The sequence below is a fragment of the Stomoxys calcitrans genome, chromosome 5 (genome assembly GCF_963082655.1).
Source record: "Stomoxys calcitrans chromosome 5, idStoCalc2.1, whole genome shotgun sequence".
Classification (NCBI taxonomy): Eukaryota; Metazoa; Arthropoda; class Insecta; order Diptera; family Muscidae; genus Stomoxys; species Stomoxys calcitrans.
Window position 1 is genome coordinate 99,060,858 of NC_081556.1, and position 21,543 is coordinate 99,082,400.

At 38.3% G+C, this 21,543-nt stretch overlaps 2 protein-coding genes across 3 annotated transcripts; both read left to right on the forward strand.

The window, feature by feature from the left end:
* The first annotated feature begins 796 nt into the window (after positions 1 to 796).
* LOC106088584 (antichymotrypsin-2-like) lies at positions 797 to 18,270 on the forward strand. Its single transcript, XM_059369051.1, has 5 exons — positions 797 to 940; positions 1,454 to 2,370; positions 2,435 to 2,573; positions 2,935 to 3,049; positions 18,161 to 18,270. The coding sequence occupies exons 1-5, from the start codon at positions 928 to 930 to the stop codon at positions 18,249 to 18,251; spliced, it is 1,275 nt and encodes a 424-aa protein (XP_059225034.1). The 5' UTR covers positions 797 to 927; the 3' UTR covers positions 18,252 to 18,270.
* Positions 18,271 to 18,351: 81 nt separating this feature from the next.
* LOC106088574 (serine protease inhibitor 42Dd) lies at positions 18,352 to 20,757 on the forward strand. 2 transcript variants are annotated; one of them, XM_059369052.1, is made up of 4 exons: positions 18,352 to 18,438; positions 18,496 to 19,397; positions 20,398 to 20,536; positions 20,604 to 20,757. In XM_059369052.1, exons 1-4 carry the CDS (start codon positions 18,426 to 18,428, stop codon positions 20,720 to 20,722), a joined length of 1,173 nt encoding a protein of 390 aa, XP_059225035.1. In that variant the 5' UTR covers positions 18,352 to 18,425; the 3' UTR covers positions 20,723 to 20,757. The 2 variants fall into 2 exon arrangements, with proteins under 2 accessions (XP_059225035.1, XP_059225036.1); XM_059369053.1 differs by lacking the exons at positions 20,398 to 20,536; positions 20,604 to 20,757 and adding an exon at positions 19,474 to 19,665.
* The last annotated feature ends 786 nt before the right edge of the window (positions 20,758 to 21,543 follow it).

Here is a 21,543-nt window from a genome sequence, read left to right on the forward strand (position 1 = left end):
AGATATAATGCCATTACAACGATTCGCATAGATGTCTTCTCAGACAGCCAGGCAGCCATTAATTCCCTGGAGAACGTATTACTGAACACAAAAACCGCCCTCAACTGTTGCGGATCTCTTAACGAGAAGGCTGAACAGCTCAAAGTTCACCTGTTCTGGATGCCGGGCCACAGATATATCCCATCGAATTGTAAAGCGGACGAGCTTGCGAGACTAGGAACTACCATACACATTCCATGGGTACTGGAATCTGTGGGTATGCCTCTAGCGACATGTAAGCTAAGTTTTCAGGGCCAGTCCCGAAGAACAACGAATAATAGATGGTTACAAAGAGGGGTCCGTGAGCATTCCAAAACAATGTGGCCTAATCTAGACTTGAAGAGGACTACCGCTTTGCTGTCACTGGCTAGAACAGACGTCTCAGTCTTTGCGTCCGTCATGACAGGTCACTGCCTAATCGGAAAACACGCTGACAAACTGAAGGTTGCCAGCAACGATTTTTGCAGAAGCTGTAGGGACATCGAAGAAGAAGATAACACCTTCTGTGTGTGTGTCACGCACTAGCAGTTAGAAGGAGTTCCACTTTACGTTCTCATTTCTTTAAGAACCTGTCTGAATTAGCGGATGTGAACATTCGCAAGTCGTTGGGCTTTTTAAAGCTATCTGGATGGTTCAACGGTAGAAACTAAAAGGCATCTTTCTACTTCTGTTCTTGTGGTATCACAATTGACGAAAACGTCTAAGTGAGTCTGATGGTAACCTACAAACGGAATGTCGAAATTGCTATACCCCCTCCTATGGTGGAGGGCATACAAATAAAAGCAGATAAGAACTTTAATTGGTTAGTGTACTAAAAATTAGTTCAGTATAGAAGAATATTGAAACATAACATTACCAAACAATTGCTCTGCGCCTGCCTTTGAAAAAATGGCTACTAATTGTGAGTGAAACTAATATCCGATATCATTGTATATTTATTTGAGAAGTGTGTTCTTCCAATTGCTTGAAGGCAGCGGGGGTTTACTCGAAATTTGGGATTTTGTTGATGTTTAATGAAATATGTGTATGGACACCTTATCAACATCTCCATCAACATAAGGAAACTATTGAACATGGTTAACCAAAAATAAATGGTTAACCAAAATGTCGGGGTATGACTTCTTGCTATGACCTCTAGCTATCCATTCATTTGTTCTGCAAATCGCGATTCATGATGAAGTATATATGAGATTCAGCCCAGACTAAGTTAAGGCACTTTTATGATGATTTGTGATATGCTACATATGTGGTATAGGGTATTATAACTTAGAACATTTATTTATAAACGAGAAGAGTAGGTAAGTTTAACATTCGATTCTGGACTGTACTCTTATTACACTATTTATTCAATTAATTTTTTTCCCCCAAATGTCCATTATGAAAATATTTAATGCTCATGTTTCCAAACTTACAGTGAAAACTTGCTTAAGACTACTTATAATAGTCTTTTTAATCAGCGCTATATCAACGAATTCAGTTAGCCCCCAAAAAGAGTTTTATGAGAAATTGAACAATTTCAGCGCTAACATATTCAATGGTGTTCATCTTGCAAATAGAAAGAAAAGTTTCGTTATATCACCGTTTGCCGTTCACTCATCTTTGACAATGGCTCGCATGGGGGCCAATGGCCGAACTGCAGCCGATATGGATAAACCTTTGGAGTTTCTTGAACAACCATACGAAGGAGTTGTAGACAATTTTCATTCATTATTGGAAAAATATAAAACAACGAATTTCCTTAACATTTCCAATAAACTCTATATAGCCAATGGTCATGAAGTGAAGGAGGATTACCACAAAATGGCCTCTCAGAAATTTTTAACAGATATTGACAATATCGATTTGTCAGTAAAGCGGAAGGCAGCAGCAACAATGAATACCTGGGCCAAATCGGAAAGCAATGGCCTAGAGGATCTTGTAAAGGCTGATGACTTGAGTAATAATTTTCCCTTAGTACATCTCAGCACCGCCCATTTTAAGGGAAACTGGAAACTGCCCTTTGCTCCTAAAGACAATTATATAGAAGAATTCTATGTAAACAGTCATCACTCTGTAAATCTAACTATGATGTATAGAGATGGTCCAGCAGAGATTTGCTCTAATGGCAATCTTGATGCTCTTGGTCTACGTTTACATTTCAATAGCTCAGATCTTTCAATGATGTTTCTTTTACCAAATTCACGTAATAATTTACCCAGTCTATTGGAGAACATCAAAGGATATTCTTTGGAATATTTGGTAGGGCGATTTATTCCATATGATCATGTTCACATATATCTGCCAAAGTTCAAGACTGAATTCAACATTGAATTGAGTTATGTTCTCAAAAATGTAGGTAGTTAAAGAAAATCGGATTTCTTGTGATTTTAATTGAAACTTTATTTCTTATTTCAAGATGGGCATGGAGAAAATATTTTCAAATGGTGATTTCAGCAATACGATCAAAGGCTCTGAGCCCTTGGCAATGGGTAAGGTTTTCCATAAGGCAGTTGTTGAAGTCGATGAAGGTGGAACTGTTCCCGAAGGATTACCAGGTAAGCTTTAAAGCCCATAATGCAACTAAAGTGAAAGAAAGTTTCGGTAGCAAACTCATGGCCAATCTGCCATGCTTTTTTGCTGATAAAATACGGATTTATCGAATTTCATGAAGTGGTGCACAAAATTATCAAAGCAATAGTTTTCTGCCAATGAACTCAAATAAAATATCCAATGTTTGTAAAGGCTTCTGCTGCACAAAGCAAACTGAAAATTTCGCAATAGAATATGTCAATGCATTTCTAATGACGATGAAAATTTCGTTTGAGGTGCATACTTATTGTCTTCTATTTAGTTGTTTCCTTATATTCATAACATTTCCAGGAAATTTATAAGTTTTTATCACTCTTTTATTTTTAGAAAGAGACTATTACTCCGACACAGGTTATATATCCTTTTTTGCCACTCATCCTTTTTACTACGTCATCATGAATTCAGACTATGTTCCCTTGTTGCAAGGCACGTTTGTTGGAGTGTGAGAAAATATTTATAAATAAAAAATAAACTATTGAAGAATTTTAATATACATATTGGGTTGCCCAAAAAGTAATTGCGGATTTTTTAAAAGACTTTCTTTTAAAAAATCCGCATAATGCATTTTTAATAAAACTTAGAATGAACTTTATTCAAATATACTTTTTTTACACTTTTTTTTTAAAGCAAGCTAAAGGTAACAGCTGATAACTGACAGAAGAAAGAATGCAATTACAGAGTCACAAGCTGTGAAAAAATTTGTCAACGCCGACTATATGAAAAATCCGCAATTACTTTTTGGGCAGAATACAGAATATTATATTACAGAATATTTATTCCTCTAGTCGCACTGAGAATAGATTTCCAAGCTCCCCGATCTTCAGCGCTGTTTTTCCAATCTCTGACACCCAGTTTCAAGATATCTTTCTCTATTTGGTCACCCCATCAGTGTTTTGGTCTTCTCCTTTTGCGTTTCTATTATGGGCGCCTTCAAAAGACTTCTTCGCTGTGTATTGCACGAGTCTGTGTCCATATTTTTGCCTATCAGGCCCTGCCTAACAAAGTTTGCCGCCGCTTTAATAACGCCATTGGCGGAACAAAAGTTTTTGCCGGTGCTCAAAAGTGATTTGCAAAGGATGAAAGACTATTTCTCATCTGGTGTCAGAACAAGCTCTGATTCTTTATTGATCCAGCATCGAGCATTTAAATCCTTACTTGACCATTCATTCTGACAACATGACCTAGCCAACGCAGCCGTTGTACATTGATGCGTTAATGCTGTCGTCGTTATACAGCTCATGGGTTATACGACGCAAGCTGCTCCATATATTTTACAAAGGATATTGCTCTCAAAAACTCGAAGAACTACCTCCCCTGTTTTCACAAGCACACATGACTCGGATCCTATAAACAGTGTCAGTGTCTTGTATAGTGAAATCCTCATCTGACGAGAAGTGGCAAACAGTGTTTGCCAGTATTTTTCTTTGCTTCATTTCAATGCTGGTGTCCCTCGTTTCGGTTACGATAGAAATCATTTTGCGTGAGCCACTGTGCAAAAATGGAAATATTTAAGACGTTGAAACAGCCCAAAAACTACAGCTTATGAAGCCAAGTTTCGAATCCGCATCAGCATATATTCCAAATAATCGTTGGGCTATTAAATTAATTGTGTGTAAACATGCCTTACAGTGTTACACTAATGTCAGTAACAGAGGGCTGTTGGTCAGTGGTTTGTGTCTCCACTAGTTAAATTCGGAATTTGTCTTCACTCACATGCACTGCCCATAATCCTGTCCAGCAATTTTTTTGGAAACTTTTTTTTAAAATAAGACAGGAATATAAGAAAATCAACCGTTTGATTTTCGAATAAAAATATGTTTTGGAAAGCTCTAACTGTAGGCTTTCCAACAAGGTCTGGTAGTACCAGGAGGAATTCTTGGATTGCCCTCCGTGGGAGCCCGTGAGAGCCCTGCTCATCATCCTGTCCAGCATTTTTATCGAATTTTCTTTTTAATAGACAGGAATACAGGAAAATCAACCGATCAATTTTCAAATGAAAATATATTTTGGAATGCAGGGTAGTCCCTAACAACCTGTAGGCTTTGCAACAAGGTCAACAAGGAACCTGGAGGAATTCTTGGATTGCCTGCAGGAGCACTACCCATAATCCTGTTCCGAATATTTTTTTTAATTTCACCAATTTATTTATACCTGGCTCATTGATATTCTATTTGGCGCTTCTGGTTCAAAGCATACATAGTAAATTCCATATTGTGATATGCTTTTATACCCTCCACTATAGGATGAAGGTATACTAATTTCGTCGTTCTGTTTGTAACTACTCGAAATATTCGTCTGAGACCCCATAAAGTATATATATTCTTGATCGTCGTGACATTTTATGTCGCACGCAAACTTTCGAAGGAGTAAAGCTAGCCGCTTGAAACTTTGCACAAATATTGTAAATGGGCCACATCGGCCCATGTTTTGATATAGCTGCCATATCAACTGATCTTGGGTCTTGACTTCATGAGCCTCTAGAGGGCGCAGTTATTATCCGAATGGAATGAAATTTTGCACGATGTGTTTTGTTACGATATCCAATAACTGTGCCAAGTATGGTTCAAATCGGTCCTTAACCTGATATAGCTGCCATATAAAGCGATCATGGGTCTTGACTTCTTAAGCCTCTAGAAAGCGCAATTCTCATACGATTGAAATGAAATTTTGCGCGACGTGTTTTTTGTTATGATATTCAAAAACTGTGCCATGTATGGTTCAAATCGGTCTATAACCTGATATAGCAGCCACATAAACCGATCTTTGGTCTTGACTTCTTGAGCCTCTAGAGGGGGCAATTCTCATACGATTGAAATGAAATGTTGCACGACGTGTTTCGCTGTGACTTCCAATAACTGTGCCAAGTATGGTCTAAATTGGTTCATAACCTGATGTAGCTGGCATAGAAACCGATCTGGGGACTTGATTTCTTGAGCTTCTAGAGGGCGCAATTCTTATCCGATATGAATGAAATTGTGCATGAGGTGTTTTGTTGTGACTTTCAACAACTGTATTAAGAATGGTTCAAATCGGTCCATTGCCTGATATAGCTGCCATATAAACCGATCTTGGATCTTGATATCTTATCCGATTGGAATGAAATTTTTCACGACGTGTTTTGCTGTGACTTCCAATAACTGTGCTAAGTACGGTCCAAATCGGTCCATAACCTGATATAGCTACCATATAAACCGATCTTGGGTCTTGAATTCATGAGCCTCTAGAGGGCGCAATTTTTATCCGATTGGAATGAAATTTTGCACGACGTGTTTCGCCGTGACTTTCAATAACTGGGCCAAATAAGGTTCAAATCGGTTCATAACCTGATATAGCTGCCATAGAAACTGAACTGGGATCTTGACTTCTTGAGCCTGTAGAGGTCGCAATCATTATCCGATTTGCCTTAAATTTTGTACGATGGATCCTCTCATGACCAGCTCCCATATTAATCGATCTCTCTATTTTTCTTCTTGAGCCCCCAAAGGGCGCAATTGGATGACATTTTATACAGGTCGCCAACATATAATTTAATTGTGGTCAGAATCGGACCATATCTTGATATCGCTCTAATAGCAGAGCTAATATTTTCTTTTATCCTTTTATTGACTAAGAAGAGATGTCGGGAAAGGAACTCGACAAATGCAATCCATGGTGGAGGGTATATAAGATTTGGCCCGGCCGAACTTAGCACGCTTTTATTTGTTTTTTTTTTTTTTTTTTTTTTTTTGTTTCTTCTTACCAGTCTTTACAAAAATTACCTAAAATTATTAAAATTCTATATTTTTTGGTTATGTAACTTATGCCATCAAAAAACCGCACTCGACTGTCGCAGATCTTTCAACGAGATGGCTGAACAGTTCAAAATTCAACTGTTCTGGGTGCCGGGCCTCAGAGATATCCCAGGGAACTATAAAGCGGACGAGCTTGCGGGACTAGGAGCTATGTAATGGTACATATTTTTTTTATCATCATTGTTCACAGAATAATTATTTTTATACGAATGATTTAATTTGCCATCACTGGCATTGACACATTAATTGGGTTTGTACAGTCCGTATGATGTTTTTTTTTTTTCAGTCTATCTGATATTCTGTTTATAACAACAGCAATCTATGATTAAGCACGAGGACTGTCGATGCTATGGAAATGACAAGAGGATGACGTTAGTGGCTCTCTTTTCCAGTCTGTTTCTATTTACTTTCGAGTTGGTATTTACAACAAAAGCGATCTATGATTGGGCAATGATTGATGGATGGCTAGAGCTTTTGGTGATGATTATTTTTTTTTTGCTCTCTTTTCTTTTTATTGCTCTAAGCAATAGTTTTCATTCTTGGGCTCTTGAGACGAATGCGAAATAACCAGTTATCTTTTTCTATCTTCTTGTTTAAAGAATTTTTTTTTTTTGATTCTGTCTTCACATCGAGCCTTGGTGATAGTCGAAATGTGAAAGACAAGTTCTTTTTAATTTGTAATCCTCCGCAACAAGACATCAAAGCGACAAAAAGTGAGACTCAGAAAAAAAGAAAAAAAGGAAAGACCTTAAAGGGTACAGTGTTTTTTTTTTATATACGGCCAAATTTAAATCGTGTGAACGACTAAGCGAAGTTGTTTGTGTGCAAAGACACCTTTTTACTTCCGTATTTTTTTTTGTTTCAATTTGAATGAAATTCTGTCTAAATTGGAACAAACGAATTTTTGATTTTTATTAAATTCCTGAATTTAAAATACCCAGGTAATTTTGGATAGATTTTTTTTATGTGGATTTGCCCAGGACCTAATTCCGTAATTGGTTTTTTTCCAGGGCATACTGGTCATACATAACCTCTCTCGAGTATAGGCCTGTGAAACCCATAAAGCCAGACACGTGGGCTTTTGGGTTACTCGAGAGACGGGTTCCCCTTTTATTGACGGGCCACATATGCCGATTTTGATTTCCGCAGCATATGTATCAAGTGAAAGCTGGCATAACCTAAATGGGATTTGCAAATTTATGAAGGTCGCAGAAATTGGACTAATTAATACCTAAAAATACCTACAACTATACTTCCTTTAAACCCAAATTTATAAGAAAAAAAAAAAAAAAAAAAACCCTTAAATATTAATTTAACTTTAAATTTCCGTAATATTACCTAACCTAACTTGATTTTTTTTATTTTTTTCTATTTTTTTTTTATTAATTATACTATCTATAACCTAACCTACAATACCTTTAAGATAACTTCTAAAATCCCTAAAAATCATTTTTTTGTAAAATAAGAGAAGGAAATTACTAACTCTTAACATGTATCATAACCCCCTTATCTAAACCATATTATCCAGCCATTATAATTTTTGTGTGACCAGACTTCGAACACCGCAAGGAGGCCTTCATGCATCGTTGGAAGATCGTCAGCAGTTGCAAAAACAAAAGTGAAACCGTAAGTCTTTAGACAAAAGCAAGCAAAACAGTCCTTTTTTTTCTATTGTTAAATTTTTTTTTTTGATACATGATAAAAGTTAAGTATTTTGCGTAGTATATGTATAAAGGAATTTCTAAAGGGGGCCATTCTGATTAAATAGTTGTATCAGACTCCCCCCACCCCCTTTGAAACCTCTTTATGGTCTGAATTCTCCATTTTTAAATTTAATTCAATTTAAATTACACATATATTTAAGTAATATGGCTCCGCCCCTTTAAATCTAATCTTTGTTGTTTTTTTTTTTGTATATATAACCTAAAAGAAAAAAAAAAAAAAAAAAGAAAATGGTTTCCTAGACATTTTGAATTTTTGTCGTAATAAAAATAACTAAAAATGGAATAATTTTTTTCTAATGTGAACCAGGTATCTAAGGTAAAGGCTTGTTTTAGGGGTTTTTCTAAAATTTTGAAAAACGTTTTGAAAAACCAGTAAGGATGGGTGGGTAGAGAGGCCCAGAGCTTGACACCTATGCTCTGGATAGTGTCACAGGAAGGAAATAAATGGAGTTTTAAGGGCATTTAAATCGCACGTGAATTTTTTTTGTAATGGGTTTAGTCATGAAATGGAACAAGATCCCCGCCCATATCTCCCGAACAGGCTAGCTTGCCGAGCACGTGCGTTCCGTTCCAGACTCTGACTTAGGATTTTGGGGTGTTGATATAGCTTAGTTTAGATGGCCAGAGCGAACCTAGACTTCGACCGGTACGATCCCCCGACTTCAGGCTAACAGAAGGCTTATATTGACCAGAGAAGACCATGATCTCAAATTTTTTTTTTTTTACCCCTGACGCATTACAAGAATGGCGCCCAACGTGGGGCCCGAAAACTTAGGAGTAAAAGTTAGATTAATTTTTAACCAAAATTTAGTGCTATCTTCATCTAAGTACAAGACCTTAAGTTTTTGGGTACCTCGTATTTAACATCTATATACATTTTTTTTCCATTCTGGATATCAATTTAGTAACAGTTATATAGTGTTTGTCATAGTTTTGATCATAGGATCAAGAATGTAATAATGGGAAATTACAACAGGAATTATTTTGTACAGATGTCTCGTCATGCAAAATCCATTGGAAGTTTTCTATATATTCATTCATTTTTGTTTAAGTGACTGTTGCATAAATTTTTATCCTGAGGTGCGAATACTTTTCAGGTACTATGACCAAAAATTTAGAAGGAGAATTGATAGGAATTACAATTGCGAAGCAAAGGATTCTGCTCGAATTGTCCACAATTTAAATTTTAATTTTTAGCCATTTTTCTGTAATTGTATACACGACACAAAGTTTTATTTTCCTGTGACATAATCAGCTTTCGAATTCTAAGTTCCAATTTTTTTTTTACGGCTTTTAGATTATTTCTTTTTCTATTAGTAATTTTGATTGGTAAACCGAATGACCGATCGTAAACATTTTTTTTTGTTTCTTTGCAAAAATTGGACCTTAGATGTGAAAGTCTGTTTATATATTTTTTCTATTAGAAGCAAACCTTTACCAAAGATGACCACGATTCACCGTAATATATTGTATTTAAAACAAAACTTTTTTAGCAATGTCACTCATTCACAGCAATGAGAATATTCCCGGCCTTGTGTCAAATAACAAACCCACACAGTGTATAATTTGTGATAAACCATTTGAGTTAGACGATGTGATAGTTTGTACGCCGTGTAAACACGTTTTTCATAAGGAATGCATTGTTCGCATATTAAACGAGACTCAGGAATGTCCTATATGTGCTAAGCTATGCAGGACGAACCGTCTAGTGCCCTATGACATTTTGTCAAGTACGGCAGATCAGACGACAGATAGACAGGCTTCGGCTAGGACTGATTTGGGGGCGATCCCTAAGACCGTTAATCAAAAGAAGAAACCACCTAGGAAGAACTTGGCTGATTCAGCTTTGAATAGGAATTTACCCAGACATTCGATAGAAGGAGGTGCTAGATCCTTGGACCAACTTTTAGATATTTCACAGGCTCCTAATGATTTAGAGTTTCTGCCGACAGATCCACGGAACACTAATATTTCTAGTAGGCCTGACGCTAGAGCCACGGCTTCGACTGTTCCGAAACCAAACAGGAAACCGGCTAGGAGGAATTTGTCAAGGACTCCAGGCTTTGGGAATTATTTTGGTAGTGTTCCAAGAGCATCCGATCAGTTTTTGAATTCATTACACCCTATTCCAAATACTAATAGTCAACAGCGACCACTGGAGCAACAGAACCTGAGTGACAGTTTTCTACAAAATTTGATTAATGACGCGATTAGGAACCAACTGTCTTCCATGAGTTTGAATCAAGGCAACCACACGAGACTTAGTTTCGCGAATCCTGATGTTGGAGTAAATGCTCCTAATAGACGACATGTGGGTCAGAACAGGCAGGATCGTTTCATTGATTTGACCACCGATAAAGTAGCGAATATTATTTCTGGCTGGAGATTGAAATTTACGGGTGAAGAGGAAACCGGATTATCTGTGGATAATTTTATTTACAGGGTTCAGGCTCTTACTGTCCAGAATTTACGTGGTGACTTTGACACACTTTGCCGACACATAGATTTACTTTTTTCTGGAAAGGCAACGGATTGGTTCTGGCGATATCACAGAACTGTGAACCGCATTGATTGGGTTTCCTTATGTCGCGAGTTGAGAAACCAATTTCGTGATCGTCGGACAGATTTTGACTTGAAGGAACAGATCAGGTGTAGGAAACAAGAAATAGGTGAGCGATTCGATTCCTTTTATGACGCTATTCTACAGATCTCTGATAGATTGCAATATCCTCCAGAAGAACACGAATTAGTAGAGATACTAAGACGAAATCTTAGGCCCGAAGTGCGGAAGGAACTATTACACTTTCCGATACATTCTATTTCTGATTTGAGAGAATATGTGAGGAAACACGAGATATTAAACGAGGAACTAAATAAGTATAGAAACAATAGAGCATTTGTTCCACGTAGAAATGTGTCAGAAATTGAAATTGAGGAAGTTATTGAGGACGAGACGGTAGAAATCGACGAGATAATTGAGGTTACTTGTTGGAATTGTTTGGAGCCAGGCCACAAGTTTGAAGACTGCTTAGGTGACAGAAAAGTGTTTTGCTACGGTTGTGGAACTCCGAACGTATATAAACCGAACTGTTCAAAATGTAACAAACATCCAAAAAACTACCATGGAAATCGGACGAACAGATATGTTCAGTCCAAAGCAACACAATTTTGAAATCCATAGAATGTCAAACTGACCCTTCTGACAATACAGATACGAGAGTAGCAACCACCTATGACGACTTCCCCAGACATGTAAAGCCGTATCATATACGACTCAGGGAATACAAAGAGGCAAGAGCGAGGATCTTCCATGAGGAAATTCTAGTACCCACTCCGGTTAGGAGGATGAAAAGGTCAACGAGTAGGTTGAGGTCCTTTTGGCGGAATGTTTTGTCTTGTCGTAGGAAATTTTGTTCTGCTATTGTATCTGGTATGGTCAAATCTGATTTAAGACCATATGCGACAGTGAATATTTTTCGGAAAGAAGTAGTAGGATTGATAGACACAGGAGCTACGACTTCTTGCTTCGCTTCCGATTACGCGAAACAATTCTTGGACCAGAACGAATATCCTTGGAATAGATTCAATATAAAACTGCAGACCGCGGATGGGAAACCACACCTTGCTGTAGGTTGCGTAACGACATCAGTCTCATTTCGGGGACAAACTAGAGACATTACGTTTTTAATAATTCCTAATTTGACACAAAATGTTTATTTAGGAGTTGATTTTGTTAGAGAATTTGGTTTAGCCAATGACTTATTTTCAGAGAACAGGTCTATGACTTCGGCATTGGGAGTAGACGAGATTGGGATGAATGAGGATACACATAACCTTGACAAAGATCAGCAGAATGTTCTTAATGCTGCAATTAGCGCATTTCCTTCATACAGCAAGGAAGGGCTAGGACGGACGTCTTTAGTTACCCATACCATAGATACTGGTGAAAGTAAACCGATTAAGCAGAGGCATTTTGCGGTTTCGCCCGCTGTAGAACAAATGCTTTTCTCAGAGATTGACCGCATGCTCGAGTTAGGCGTGATTGAAGAGTCGCAAAGTCCATGGTCCTCGCCGGTGGCGCTGGTACACAAACCTGGGAAGGTACGACTGTGTCTGGACGCACGGAAGTTGAACAGTGTTACGGTGAAAGACGCTTATCCTTTGCCTTTAATCGATGGAATTTTAAGTAGGCTCCCAAAGGCAAGATTTATTACGAGTCTTGACCTGAAGGACGCCTTCTGGCAAATTCCATTAGATGAAAAGTCAAAGGAGAAGACCGCTTTCACTGTACCCGGCCGTCCATTGTACCAGTTCGTTACCATGCCGTTTGGTTTGTGTAACGCCCCACAGACGATGTCCCGACTCATGGACCGAGTTATTCCGGCGAATTTGAGGACCAAAGTATTCATCTATTTAGATGATTTGCTTCTAATTACTGAGACATTTGAGGAGCACATTCTACTACTGCAAGAGATAGCTTTATGCATGAGAAAGGCAAACTTGACAATTAATGTGGAGAAAAGTCGGTTCATGCTTAGACATGTGAAGTATTTGGGACATATAATTGGTTATGGTACTATTAAGACTGATCCGGAGAAGGTGCAAGCCATTCGAGATTTTCCCTTGCCAACATCCGTTCGTCAGCTAAGGAGATTTTTAGGCGTTTGTGGTTGGTATAGACGATTTGTTCGTGATTTCGCTTCGATTAGTTCACCAATTACCGATATGCTTCAAAAGGGCAAGAAATTTTTATGGTCTGAGGAGGCAGTTCAAGCTTTTACTAATTTGAAGGAGATTCTCTGTTCGGCTCCGGTGTTACACAACCCGGATTTTGCTAGGCCATTTTCAATACAGTGTGATGCGAGTCAATATGGTATTGGGGCGGTTTTGGCTCAGAGGGATGACGATGGTGAGGAGGTCCCTATTGCTTACATGAGCCATAAGATGACGACACCGCAGAGGAATTATTCTGTTTCTGAGCAAGAATGTTTGGCGGCCGTCATGGCCATCAAAAAGTTTCGTGCTTATGTGGAGGGCCACCAATTCGAGGTCATAACGGATCATGCCTCGTTAAAATGGCTGATGGGCCAGACAGACTTGCATGGACGTCTTGCACGATGGGCGTTGAAACTGCAAGGTTTCAATTTCACCATAAGACACCGAAAGGGCAGCCAAAACGTTGTGCCAGATTCCTTATCCCGCATGTATTCGGAAAATAATGATGAAATAGGCCATTTAGCTATTGACGGATTGTTTATAGAGGAATTAGATAGTTCGGTCGAGATTGATTTAGGATCAGAGGAGTTCAAGTCTCCCGATTATTTGGACCTTCAGGAGAGATTAAGTTCTAACATTAAGCACCTTCCTGATATTAGGATACAAGATGGGTTCATTTATAAGAGGGTAGAACATGCCACAGGTGATGCCGTGCAGGAACAACTATCTTGGAAACTTTGGGTTCCACAGTCTTTAACTCATGATCTCATCGAGCGAGCACACGACCACCCGCTTTCGGCACATGGAGGGTTGGGTAAGACCCTAGGGCGTTTGAAAACTTTCTTTTTCTGGCCTAAGATGGCGAAACAGATTTCCGAGTATGTTTCGGCATGCGAAGTGTGCAAGCAGACTAAGTCTACCAACAGGATTTTGAGACCACCGATGGGTCAGCAGAACATTTCCACTAGAGTATTCCAAAAGTTGTATCTAGACTTGTTGGGTCCGTACCCAAGATCATCGACAGGGCTTATTGGTATAATCGTCGTTCTGGATCATTTGTCCAAGTTTCACTTTTTGGAACCCATTAGAAAGTTTACTGCTAATGTCATCGTTGAATTCCTAGAGAAACGCATTTTTCATATTTTTGGGGTTCCAGAATGCATAACGACGGATAATGGGGTGCAGTTTAAATCGAATTTGTTTAGATCATTTCTAGATAGCTATGGAGTGTCTCATAACTTGACAGCCATTTACTCTCCGCAAGCAAACGCTAGTGAGAGAGTCAATAGGTCAGTCTTGGCGGCAATACGTGCCTACGTCAACCCCAGTCAAAGGGACTGGGATGTGAAATTGTCCTCTATTAGTTGTGCTCTGAGAAGCTCCATTCATACTAGCACTGGATTCTCTCCCTATTTTACAGTATTTGGCCAGAACATGATGACCAATGGAAAATCGTATAGCCTCCTTCGCCAATTAAATCTTTTAGATGACCATACAGCTGACTTAAAACCTGATGAGAAGACGGATTTGATAAGGAAAAAGGTACAAGACAATATTAGGAAGGCATATGAGAGAAATGTTAAAACTTATAACTTGAGATCACGAGCTGTTAACTTTGATATAGGTCAAATCGTTTTTCGAAGAAATTTTGCGCAGTCGAAGGCTGCAGACCATTTTAATAGCAAACTTGCAAATCAATTTGAGAAGGCTAGAGTTTCAGCGAAGCATGGATCTTGTTATTATGATCTTGAGGATATGTCAGGAAGACCTTTGGGAAAATTCCATGCTAAAGATATTAAGGCTTGACTTCAGCTTTTGTTCTCTCTTTATCATCAATCGGAACAAAATCTGTGTTGTAATGGTACATATTTTTTTTATCATCATTGTTCACAGAATAATTATTTTTATACGAATGATTTAATTTGCCATCACTGGCATTGACACATTAATTGGGTTTGTACAGTCCGTATGATGTTTTTTTTTTTTCAGTCTATCTGATATTCTGTTTATAACAACAGCAATCTATGATTAAGCACGAGGACTGTCGATGCTATGGAAATGACAAGAGGATGACGTTAGTGGCTCTCTTTTCCAGTCTGTTTCTATTTACTTTCGAGTTGGTATTTACAACAAAAGCGATCTATGATTGGGCAATGATTGATGGATGGCTAGAGCTTTTGGTGATGATTATTTTTTTTTTGCTCTCTTTTCTTTTTATTGCTCTAAGCAATAGTTTTCATTCTTGGGCTCTTGAGACGAATGCGAAATAACCAGTTATCTTTTTCTATCTTCTTGTTTAAAGAATTTTTTTTTTTGATTCTGTCTTCACATCGAGCCTTGGTGATAGTCGAAATGTGAAAGACAAGTTCTTTTTAATTTGTAATCCTCCGCAACAAGACATCAAAGCGACAAAAAGTGAGACTCAGAAAAAAAGAAAAAAAGGAAAGACCTTAAAGGGTACAGTGTTTTTTTTTTATATACGGCCAAATTTAAATCGTGTGAACGACTAAGCGAAGTTGTTTGTGTGCAAAGACACCTTTTTACTTCCGTATTTTTTTTTGTTTCAATTTGAATGAAATTCTGTCTAAATTGGAACAAACGAATTTTTGATTTTTATTAAATTCCTGAATTTAAAATACCCAGGTAATTTTGGATAGATTTTTTTTATGTGGATTTGCCCAGGACCTAATTCCGTAATTGGTTTTTTTCCAGGGCATACTGGTCATACATAACCTCTCTCGAGTATAGGCCTGTGAAACCCATAAAGCCAGACACGTGGGCTTTTGGGTTACTCGAGAGACGGGTTCCCCTTTTATTGACGGGCCACATATGCCGATTTTGATTTCCGCAGCATATGTATCAAGTGAAAGCTGGCATAACCTAAATGGGATTTGCAAATTTATGAAGGTCGCAGAAATTGGACTAATTAATACCTAAAAATACCTACAACTATACTTCCTTTAAACCCAAATTTATAAGAAAAAAAAAAAAAAAAAAAACCCTTAAATATTAATTTAACTTTAAATTTCCGTAATATTACCTAACCTAACTTGATTTTTTTTATTTTTTTCTATTTTTTTTTTATTAATTATACTATCTATAACCTAACCTACAATACCTTTAAGATAACTTCTAAAATCCCTAAAAATCATTTTTTTGTAAAATAAGAGAAGGAAATTACTAACTCTTAACATGTATCATAACCCCCTTATCTAAACCATATTATCCAGCCATTATAATTTTTGTGTGACCAGACTTCGAACACCGCAAGGAGGCCTTCATGCATCGTTGGAAGATCGTCAGCAGTTGCAAAAACAAAAGTGAAACCGTAAGTCTTTAGACAAAAGCAAGCAAAACAGTCCTTTTTTTTCTATTGTTAAATTTTTTTTTTGATACATGATAAAAGTTAAGTATTTTGCGTAGTATATGTATAAAGGAATTTCTAAAGGGGGCCATTCTGATTAAATAGTTGTATCAGACTCCCCCCACCCCCTTTGAAATCTCTTTATGGTCTGAATTCTCCATTTTTAAATTTAATTCAATTTAAATTACACATATATTTAAGTAATATGGCTCCGCCCCTTTAAATCTAATCTTTGTTGTTTTTTTTTTTGTATATATAACCTAAAAGAAAAAAAAAAAAAAAAAAGAAAATGGTTTCCTAGACATTTTGAATTTTTGTCGTAATAAAAATAACTAAAAATGGAATAATTTTTTTCTAATGTGAACCAGGTATCTAAGGTAAAGGCTTGTTTTAGGGGTTTTTCTAAAATTTTGAAAAACGTTTTGAAAAACCAGTAAGGATGGGTGGGTAGAGAGGCCCAGAGCTTGACACCTATGCTCTGGATAGTGTCACAGGAAGGAAATAAATGGAGTTTTAAGGGCATTTAAATCGCACGTGAATTTTTTTTGTAATGGGTTTAGTCATGAAATGGAACAAGATCCCCGCCCATATCTCCCGAACAGGCTAGCTTGCCGAGCACGTGCGTTCCGTTCCAGACTCTGACTTAGGATTTTGGGGTGTTGATATAGCTTAGTTTAGATGGCCAGAGCGAACCTAGACTTCGACCGGTACGATCCCCCGACTTCAGGCTAACAGAAGGCTTATATTGACCAGAGAAGACCATGATCTCAAATTTTTTTTTTTTTACCCCTGACGCATTACAGCTACCCAACACATTCTAGGGATACTGTAATCTGTGGGCATACCTCTAGCGGCATGCAAGCTAAGTTTTCAGGACCAGGCCCGAAGGGCAACGAATGATAGATGGTCACAACGAGGGGGCTGTGAGCATTCCAAAACTATGTGGCCTCGTCTTGACTTGAAGAGGTCTACCGCTTTGCTGTCATTGGCTAGAACAGACGTCTCAGTCATTGTGTTCGTCATGACAGGTCACTGTCTAATCGGAAAACATGCTGTCAGACTGAAGGTTGCCAGCAACGACTTTTGCAGCAGCTTGAGGACACCGAAGAAGAAGAGACTATAGAACACCTTCTGTGTGTGTGTATCCCGCACTAGCAGTTAGAAGGAGTTCCACTTTAGGTTCCCATTTCTTTGAGAACCTGTCTGATTTAACGGATGTGAACATTCGCAAGTTATTGGGATTTTTAAAGCGATCTGGATGGTTCAACGGTAGGAACTAGAAGGCATCTTGCTTCTTCTGATATCACAATGGACGAAAACGTCTAAGAAAGTCTGATGACAGACTGCCACTTAAAACTAACCTAACCTAACCTAAGGACTCAATTACTCAAATCGGGAGTTCGGTTTATATCGGAGCTATATCTAAATCGGAACCTATATGTGCCATTTGCAATCCCCAATGATCAACATCAATATTAAGTATCAGTGCATAATTTCAAGCGGCTAGCTTTACGCGTTCAACCGCTATCGTGACTTCGACAGACGGAAGGACGGGCATGGCTAGATCGACTCAGAACATCAGACGATCAAAAATATATATACTTTATGGGGTCTAAGACGAATATTTCGAGGTGTTACAAACGGAATGACTAGATTAGTATACGCCCAACTTATGGTAGCGGGTATAGGGTTGCCCAAAAAGTAATTGCGGATTTTTCATATAGTCGGCGTTGACAAATTTTTTCACAGCTTGTGACTCTGTAATTGCATTCTTTCTTCTGTCAGTTATCAGCTGTTACTTTTAGCTTGCTTTAGAAAAAAAGTGTAAAAAAAAGTATATTTGATTAAAGTTCATTCTAAGTTTTATTAAAAATGCATTTACTTTCTTTTAAAAAATCCGCAATTACTTTTTGGGCAACTAATACAAATTAGATGCGTTTATCTTTCTTGGTACTTAGATCAAGCATATCGCCAAAGACCTATAACTTGTGTTCTCAAGAGGTTATACTAGTTCTTTATTTTATGGAAACTTTAACAATTAATGTTTAATAATGATTATTCGCAACTATATGACAAGAGACTTGATTGTGATTCTGAAAAAGTTCAAAAACATGATAACCCCAAATTCAGAGGACAACTGGTGAGTTTGCCCATAAAAGTGGCATCACAATCGAGAAATTGTTCAGTATCTGACATATCACGGGCCCATATCACTTTTGCAATATGCGATTTGAGGGTAAGAAATTGTTCTATTTTTAAGTATTTTTTATTGTATAAAATCTTATAATTCTAGGTAAATCGTCGTTAATTCTTTTGAGCGTGGCAATATTTTGCCATGTTGTCTCTTCATCGCCCATTAGCAATGAGCCGAAATTTTACTACGACCTTTTCAAAGAAATCTCCAGCACATATGGCTCGAAAAGTCTTGTCTACTCTCCATTTTCTGTACAAACATGTTTGACCATGGCCAGCTTTGGTGCTGCAGGAAAAACTGCCACCGATCTTCAAAAGAGTCTAGTCTTTGTTGGCCAAACTACAGAGAGTGTGGCCGAAAGCTTCCACTCCATCTTGGCCAAGTACGAAAACAGCAAATACCTTAATATTGCCAATAAATTCTATGTCATGGATGGCTACAAAGTCAAGCAACAATTCAATGAAATATTGAGCAATAAGTTCTTTTCCTCAGCCGAAAATATTGATTTCCAGCAAAGCGAAAAATCCACCGAAATAATCAACAATTGGGTTAAGTCGAAAACGGACAATGCCATTAGCGATCTCGTGAAGCCGGGTGTCATCACCGGCGATACGCGTTTGTTCTTGCTAAGCGCCATTCATTTCAAGGGCAGCTGGGAGAAACCTTTTGCAGCGGAAGCCACCAAAGAAGGTGATTTCTATACAGATGAGACTCATGCCGTAAAATTGCCACTAATGTATAAAGAGGAAAGTGTATTGTTTGGTTGGTATCAAGATTTGGAAGCTTCGGCTATACGTTTGCCCTACGCAGATTCGGATCTCTCAATGGTCATTGTCTTGCCCCATAAACGCAGTGGATTATCTGCAGTGCTGCAGAAATTGGAAAAAATGTCATACAATACGTTTTTGCAAAACATGAAAAAGTCTTCACGCAGCATACATATCGTGGTGCCTAAATTCAAAGCTGAGTTGGATGTTGAACTGAACGATGTGCTGAAAAGGGTGGGTATACATCTCTTGTATATAAAAATCAATTTGTGTTTGTTAGTAGGTTTGTTTGTTTGTGTGTTCCTTATAGACCCAGAAACGGATGAGCCGATTTTCTTGAAATTTTCACAGATGGTGCATAATGACCCCGTGGTGAAAATAGGGGTACTACATTTTTTGATATCTGAAGGGGGAGCGGACCCTCCCCTTACCCTAATTTTCAGAAACGCCAGATCTCGGAGATGGGTGGTGCGATTTAAGCGAAATTTTGTGTGCTCTCATATAGTACCCTAAAAATAAAAATTTGATATCCAAATTTTGGATGGGGTACCTAGGGGGGCTGCCCCTCCCTAAAACCTACCAAACATATATTTAGACCAATCACGACAATATGGGACTCAAATGAAAGGTATTTAGGATAAGAAAACGTATCTGATATCCAATTGTCGGACCAAGTGTTAGGGGGACCACCCCAAGCCCCAAAACACCCCTAAATCGGACATATATACCGACCATAGCAACATGGGACTCAAATGAAATGTATTTGTGAGTAGAATACGAATCTGATATCCAAATGTGGGACCACTTTTCTGGGAGTCCACCCCTTTCCCAAAACACCCCCCAAACAGGACTTATTTACTGACCATGGGAATATGGGGCTTAAATAATAGGTATTTGAATGTAGAATACGAATCTCCTATCCAAATATGGGACCAAGTGTTTGGGGGGCCGCCTCTCACCAAAAACATCCCCCAAAGGGGACAAATTTACGACCATAGCAATATGGGGCTCAAATGAAAGGTCTTTGGGAGTAAAGCACGAATTTGATATCAATATTCGGGAAAAGTGTCTATGGGGCCACCCCACCCACACAACACCACCCAAATAGTAAATATTTGCTGACTATTGCAGTATGAGGCGGAGCGGGCCCGGGTCAGTTAGTGTGCATATATAAAGAACCAACTTACCTTGGGACGCACTTATATTTCCTATATTTTTCCTTAATCATTCATAGATGGGCATGGAAAGCATGTTCGATGGCGCTGACTTTAGCAATATGCTGGACACTACCGAGAACATAAAAATTCGTACAGTTCTACACAAGGCTGTCATTGAGGTGAATGAGGAAGGCACTAAAGCATCTGCTGCTACAGGTATTACATTTTTTGGTTTTAAATAACTCTTAAACTGTAACATTTTAAAAATTCTTTCGCTTTTTAGGAATGGAAGGAATGTACTTTTCTATGCCACAAGTCTTTCGAGCTAATCATCCATTTTACTATGCTATCATCAACGAAGATTTAATTCCATTATTCGAAGGCACTTTTATTGGTGTTTAATTAAATTAAAATTAAATTATTGTCTTAGAGTTACGTAATTGCCTTGTCGAAAATAAAATATGGAATAAATAGAGTAAAAATCAAAAAAACACAACCAAAATATTAAATATTTAACCAGGCACACTGATCCAATCCTTAGAACAATACCGGGCGGACTCGGTGTTTAGAGACTAGATAAACCATATGCTAAGGAACAGGTGGATAAATTGTATGCCCCATGCCACAAATATAAGGGAGAAAGTGGCACAGGGCACGCCACAGGAGGGCATTTTATCGCCACTCATATGGGTGACCAGCATAAATGACCTATTACGTATGTTGACTGAAGGATTTGAACCCGTCTGCTACGCAGATGATGTTATAATACTTCTATGGGGTAAGCATCCGAACGAGCTATGCAGAAGGGCCGAAAGTGTCTGACATATGGCATATGACTGGGCTAGACCCAGAGGTCTCAATTTTAACCCAGAGAATACTGAAATATGCCTGTTCGCGAGGAAGACGAAGGTGGGCCACCACATTTCCTCAATAAGACGATTTCGATATCTGACATGGTCAAATACTTAGGTGTGATCTAGGAGAGGGAACTGAATTGGAAGTGTCACATTCAGGTGTGTACTGAAAGGCTCACAGATATTGAGCACTATGTAGATGGGCCGTAGGCTCAAAATGGGGCCTGAATCCGTGGATAGTCCACTGGCTCTACAGGAGCGTTATTAGATCAATACTTACTTATGCCTCAGTAGCTTGCTGGACTGCTATGGAGCAAAAGTGCAACATGAGGACCATACAACAGGTTCAGAGAACATGTTGTCTTGGCA

Coding starts and splice junctions, on each gene's coding strand:
- LOC106088584 (XM_059369051.1), top strand. Junction 2,574..2,934: donor TGTTCCCGAAGGATTACCAG/GTAAGCTTTAAA, acceptor TTTTATTTTTAG/AAAGAGACTATTACTCCGAC. Junction 3,050..18,160: donor CAAGGCACGTTTGTTGGAGT/GTGAGAAAATAT, acceptor CTTGGTACTTAG/ATCAAGCATATCGCCAAAGA.
- LOC106088574 (XM_059369052.1), top strand. Junction 19,398..20,397: donor TGAACGATGTGCTGAAAAGG/GTGGGTATACAT, acceptor AATCATTCATAG/ATGGGCATGGAAAGCATGTT. Junction 20,537..20,603: donor TAAAGCATCTGCTGCTACAG/GTATTACATTTT, acceptor TTCGCTTTTTAG/GAATGGAAGGAATGTACTTT.